Genomic DNA, 6,000 nt, shown 5'->3' with positions numbered 1-6,000 from the left:
CTGGTGCAGGCAGAGTCTGAAATGTGTTGTATTCATTGTCATTACTGGTATTTTTAAACCACCACCAGTTTCCACCACCTCCTCCTCCTCCACCTCCCTCCTACTCCTCCTCGTCTTTATATCCTTGAGCACAAAAACATGTGCAAGCAAGGAGCTGAGGGGTGAATCAGCAAGGCGCGCCATTAACTTGTACCAGTGCGTACCCGCGTGTGACATCCCTCATCCGGCTAACAACAACTAACGGTCCCTGAGCTTTTACCGGCCCGTGATCACTGATGCCAGGCAAAAAAGGGCTGTTTGTGTCAGTCAAACCGAAACACCCCCCCCCCCCCACTCTCTTCCACCCCCTCTTCTGTCTCTCCTCATCTCTCCCTCCCTCTCCCTCGATCGCCTCCACTTGTGTAGGCACTCTTAAATCGGTGCGTTTACGCACGGCGGCGGTTCGTTATCAGGCGTCCTGATACCGGTGCTCCTCCATTTACTCGCCGCTAAATCTCCACCTTAAAGAGCAGAGATAAAAGGACAAGTGGATATTGAGGGAGAGGGGGAGAGAGAGAGAGAGGGCGGGAGGTAGAAGACAGCGGGGGGGTAGACTGGAGTGGAGAAGGGGAAGAATGGTGAAAGGGGGGAGGAGAGCGGATCATTCTGCCTGGCCGCCCCTGCTGCTCTAATACAGAGAGAGAGAGAGAGAGAGAGAGAGAGAAAGAGAGAGATGGCACAGAGCTTCAGCATCCAAAACACACGGGAGTGGCGCGCCACGGAGACCGGAGCCCCGGACCCACCCGAAGCAGCGTCACATCCACCGCTCTCCCGTCACGCCTCTTGCGCGCGCGGCGGTCCCTCAGCCTCAGCCTCGGTTAACGGTAAGTGGCGGAGTCGGTGTTTTTCCTCCTTAACGTAAAACTTTAGCGGCACCAGGATGTTACAACTATCTGCGATCATCTGCTGCTCGTGTGCATGTTCACCGGAGGTTTAACGAAACAGTTTTCTTTCGGCGTTTATCCCACCAGGAGACTTCTTAAATTAATCTAATATATATTTTAACACAGAAACAATGAGTAATCAGAGATAACAGTTAGGCTACTGTGGACAAAAAGAAAACAAACAAACAAAAATGAACTGCTGATTTTATATCTTTATTTTTATATTTGGATTTGAAACTTTTTTCACGTTTTACAAAAAAATTAATAAATCATAACACAGGACTAGCTGATTTAAAACACTACTACAGTTACTCTAATAAGAGGCAAAACTTCCATGTGAAATCACCTTTAATCAGTGCCAGCGCCCTCCTGTGGCACAATGAGACAAACCTAAAGAACAGGTTCAACACTCTTGTGTACCAGTGTCCCTCTAAACCCCTTGTACAACCTTTTATGAAGCAATGAGTGAAAATCATCTGGGCACATGAGACAAAACTCTTCACGTTGTTTTATTGCGCAATAGAACAAGTAAAATCAAGTATTTAGCAGTTCGCTTTCTTATCACGGTAGCAATCACGATGGCATGCGTTTTATACGGCATTTGTGTTTCAACAGGTATGAATTAAGTTGCTAAGAGTCCGTTTTCCTCCTCCTTCTCATTCTCCATTAGCGTATTTACGGAACATGACTGGAGTTCCATCACCGTGACCTTCTCTTTGCTTGCATTCTCCAAAGGCGAGAAGCGAATGATGGAGAATGTGAGGAAAATAATTGATATTAAAACAGACAATAAAAAATTATGATGTTGTAAGAAAATGGAGAGAGACGGAAGGGAATATTGAGGCACGCGGAGGGAGCGAGAGAAGCTGTAGGATCCTTTCTTCTCCCTCGCTCCCGGCACATACATTAAGATGCTAATCCTGGTCTTTTTTGTCTCTTCCTTTCTGTAATTCATGGCATTTTGTTCCTCTCTGTAGTCTTTCTCTCTGTCGCTTTCAGTCTTCTCGTTTTCTCTCGCCTGCCGTTTCCTCTGTACTGTTCTGGGCTCTCCCCAGATTAGTGCTCCTGGCAAAAGGATCCCAACTCTAATTTTGTGGTATTACAGCTGATTAGGTTCAAAAATAGAACAGAAGTGCACAGAATGTGGCACAATTAGAGTAATTCTTTGCAGAGCTTTATGGCACTGATGAGCTGAGCTCCCATCCACTTCTCCACATTGCCATATGAACACACAACCAGCTGTTGTTTATTTGTGTGGATTGAGTTTTGCGTTGTGTTTGTGCTTTTAAATGTGATGTCACTCGTGTGTGTGTGTGTGTGTGTGTGTGTGTGTGTAAGCATTTGTATTTGTTTGTGTGTGCCAGAGGTTGGATAAGCCCCAAGGATGCAACTTGTTTTCAATCATCTCTGTAGTTACCAGCTGCGCCCTTAGGTTCCCCAGGGTGGTACAACCTAGACACACACACACACACACACACACACACAAGCATGCAGGCAGAGAACAAATGTATACTATTCAACCTCGCCCAAAAACCCAACAGTTTTCACTCTTTCTTGTTTTCTCCTTGTTCTCTTTATCTGCAGACATTAATCATCACTCGCTCCACATCTTCAAGTGATCCCTGTGGGTGAATTGGGGAAAAGACTGCCACTGCGTAACCTCAATGAAGACCTTTGTTCCCCGACATCCGGCACAGCTTTCCTCTCCATCTGCCATGGTGACATGACACCCTCCTGAGTGGCTTTGCTGCTTTCTCCGACACCATAGACCTTTTGGGTCTTGTCAACCTCCTGGAACCTGTGCAGACACTCTTGCTCGGCTTCCTCAAACTAAAAAAAGACATCTCCTACTCCTGAAGCACCTCACCAGTTTGCAATGACGGTGGCCGTGCGATTCCGTCGCCACCTACGCCGGCTCTTGCTCCTGCTGGCCTCCTGCTGTCTCCTCTCCCTCCTCCTCTCCGCTTACTTCCTCTTTACGAACTCCTCTCCTTCCATGCAGCTCGGACAATCTCCTGAACCCGCATGCTCCCAGCCCCTCTCCATGTCTCCATATCGCCAGCTCCCTTACCCATACCCGCCTAACCCCCCTCACACACATGTCCACACTGATCCAGTGGTGCTGGTAATGGTGGAGTCCCAGTACTCGCAGCTGGGTCAGGACATTGTAGCTATATTGGAGTCAGCACACTTCCAGTTCCGCATGGAGATTGCCTCGGGGAAGGGCGACCTTCCGCCGCTGACAGAAAAGGGCCGTGGACGATATTCACTCATCATTTATGAGAATCTCTTAAAGTATGCACATGCAGACACATGGAACAGACAGCTGTTACATCAATATTGTACCGAGTTTAGAGTGGGCATCATAGGTTTCTACCGTTCCACTGAGAACTCCCCACCTCTTCTTAAACTCAGAGGTCTCCCGCTGGTGTTACGGACCAACCAGGCACTCTGGGACTGCTGTGTGGTGTCCAGCTCTCCCCTCCTCCACCTAACAAAGCCTGGCATGGATCGAGGCGCCTTACCTGGCGAGGAATGGACGTCCTTCTCCTCCAATCACACGACGTACCAGGCTGTGCTGCACGCAAGGTCCAAGGAGGGAGCAACGGCAGGGAGTGGCGATAATTCAGGGCTGGGCTTCGGTTTAGGCCTCCAAGCCACGGTAGTTCAGGACATGGGACTGTTTGACGGGGTACGGAGGGTACTCTTTGGTCAGGGATTGGGCTACTGGCTCCACAGACTCATCTTGGTGGATGCCATCTCCTACCTCACTGACAGGAAGCTTACTTTGGGTCTGGACCGGCACATACTGGTGGATATAGATGACATTTTCGTCGGGAAGGAAGGGACACGCATGAACGTCAAGGATGTGAAGGTACTGGGAGTGATGGGTGTGTGATGTGATGTGCTTTCGAGAGAGTGTGTGGTACCCTAACCTCATATTCTGACTTTTATTTTATCGCTGCTCTGCTCTGAGCATCTAACACTTAGGAGTGTTCCAGTCAGTACTGATAATCAATGACATGTATATTTTATCAGTCATTATTCATGCACACATTAGAGCACAGATGTCTGCACTGTAAACTATTTTCAAAATCTAAAAAGCGATCATATATTATAATCATTTTAACAATTGCGGCACTCACACATGCTCTCATAGGACAGCATACAATCCTAAAGCTTTAAACATTTTCTCTCACATTCACAGCTATGATCAATGCAGAAGGGCCCTCAGTCAGACCAGGGTCGTTTTTTGCTGCAAGGCAACAGTGCTCGCCACGACCCAAAACACATAACATGAATGAACCAATTTCCCCTTGAGGGACAATAAAGCTCTGACCTGAACTGAGCATATAACTAAATTGTTGAACATGGAATTCATGAATAAAACAGTTGGCAGTTCATAGTGGTTTGGAAGCCTGCACCTTACACTGAGTGCAATAAAGTACTGTCCGTGCTTGGCGGAGGATTTCTGATTGGTAAAAACTGATTAAATACATTGAGTATTGAGGATTGCAGGTTTCTCTGTGCCATTCTCGGTCGCCTATTGTTTCATTTATTTTCTAAATGTAGCAGCCTTGGTAAGGTTTAAGCATCGGTAGTGTAGTTTGAAGGGTTGTAGCTGAGGCATGAAGGGGCATTCAGACAGTTTGTGTGTGTGTGTGATAGGGTGGTGGGGGTGTAATGTCTCTGTGTTGTTTGCCAAAATGCATATGTGTTGTGATATGGCGGAAGAGTGTTTACCTCAAATGGAGCTTTAGCCAGAAGTGAAGAGGCCATTTAAGGGAGCAAAGAAGTGAGGTGGAAGAGAGAGAAAAGGGCCAGGCTGAGCGAGAGCGAGAAAGAGGTTGTGAATGAGCCAGTGAAAAGATGAATGCACTTATTCCTCTTTTCCCACGTTCCTCCTCTTAGAGAAACTAAAGGAGAGTCAGCCATGCAGCCCGCCTCTCAAGACAGCCATTGTTTCAACACACACTTGCATGAGCACACATACACACGCGCACACACACACACGTACACTTAACATACAGGCATATGTGCACCCGCTCATATGCATGCAGAACGATTTTTTGGTTACATTCTCCCACTGCACCTTCAATCAGGCCATCCTGCTGTGTGGTGACAGCCATGAGCTAAGACCAGCGGCATCTGCCCGTGTACATGTTCGTGTGTGTGTGTGTGTGTGTGTGTGTGTGTTTTCTGATTCAGCACTTTAGATTAGAATGTCACTTTCCATCAGTGGCTGACACCTGTCCCATGAGACACAGTGACAAAGACGATGCATGGCCTGTCTGTGGCTGAAACTTGTGGATGACATGAGAGGTGAACAGAGTACAGCGGGTGGTCAAGTGCAGAGTAATTGCATTTAAATGAAGTCACTTGTATCCAACAAGGATATAAGAGGTGCACATTCACACACTCACACAATTCACACTCACACGTGCACATACAGATTCGCAAAATGAGCACACATGTCGCTGTCTCTAGTTTTGAGTTTTCATTTTAAGTCTGTCTGACTCTTCTGCTCCGTGGCATAAATATACATGAGGGTGAACCAGTGCCGTGACAGAAGGACAGGGTGATGTGGACGGAGGATGGAGCAAAGAGGCCCAGATGGAGAGACATATCGAGAGAGGGGCATGAAAAGAGAGTGATGCCATTTGACACACTAACACCTCCATATTTCTCCTTCATATTCCTTCTCCTCCAGGACAGTTGGCAATCACAGAGAGGAAAGGATTTTGAGGGTGAGAAGAGGGAAGGTTGGAGTATGGAGCGTTTGGGAGGTGGTGAGGGGGGGAAGAGCTTGCAGCAAACGTTGTGATTTCTGAGAAATGCTCAAGGGAAATGGGGAAGCAGCACAGGGAAAGGTGCAGGAGCAGGAACATGGTGATTTGCAACAGCCCTACACTCAGAAATGAAGAGCCTCATTTAGAGTTTTGAGATTGCAGTTTGAAGAGGGCTTGATTTGTGTGATAAGTGTGTATGCAGGTGGAAACCATGCACGGGCATCTACCACATCATTTTACTCGCCTTTCCTTAATTGTGTCTTTTGTCGTGATGCGGGTACTGTTTA

At 47.4% G+C, this 6,000-nt stretch overlaps 1 protein-coding gene across 1 annotated transcript in view; it reads left to right on the top strand.

Moving 5' to 3' along the window:
- Positions 1-2,799: 2,799 nt before the first annotated feature.
- ndst3 (N-deacetylase/N-sulfotransferase (heparan glucosaminyl) 3) overlaps positions 2,800-6,000 on the top strand; it is a gene marked incomplete at both ends in the record, with an annotated part of 32,565 nt that continues 29,364 nt past the window's right edge. Inside the window, one exon of the mRNA XM_083909384.1 lies at positions 2,800-3,798. Within this exon, the coding sequence (XP_083765510.1) occupies positions 2,800-3,798 (999 nt within the window). The remainder of the gene's footprint in view (positions 3,799-6,000) is intronic.

This window comes from Microchirus variegatus (genome assembly GCF_963457635.1).
Source record: "Microchirus variegatus genome assembly, chromosome: 23".
Taxonomy (NCBI): domain Eukaryota; kingdom Metazoa; phylum Chordata; class Actinopteri; order Pleuronectiformes; family Soleidae; genus Microchirus; species Microchirus variegatus.
This window is presented reverse-complemented; position numbering and strand designations above follow the sequence as displayed.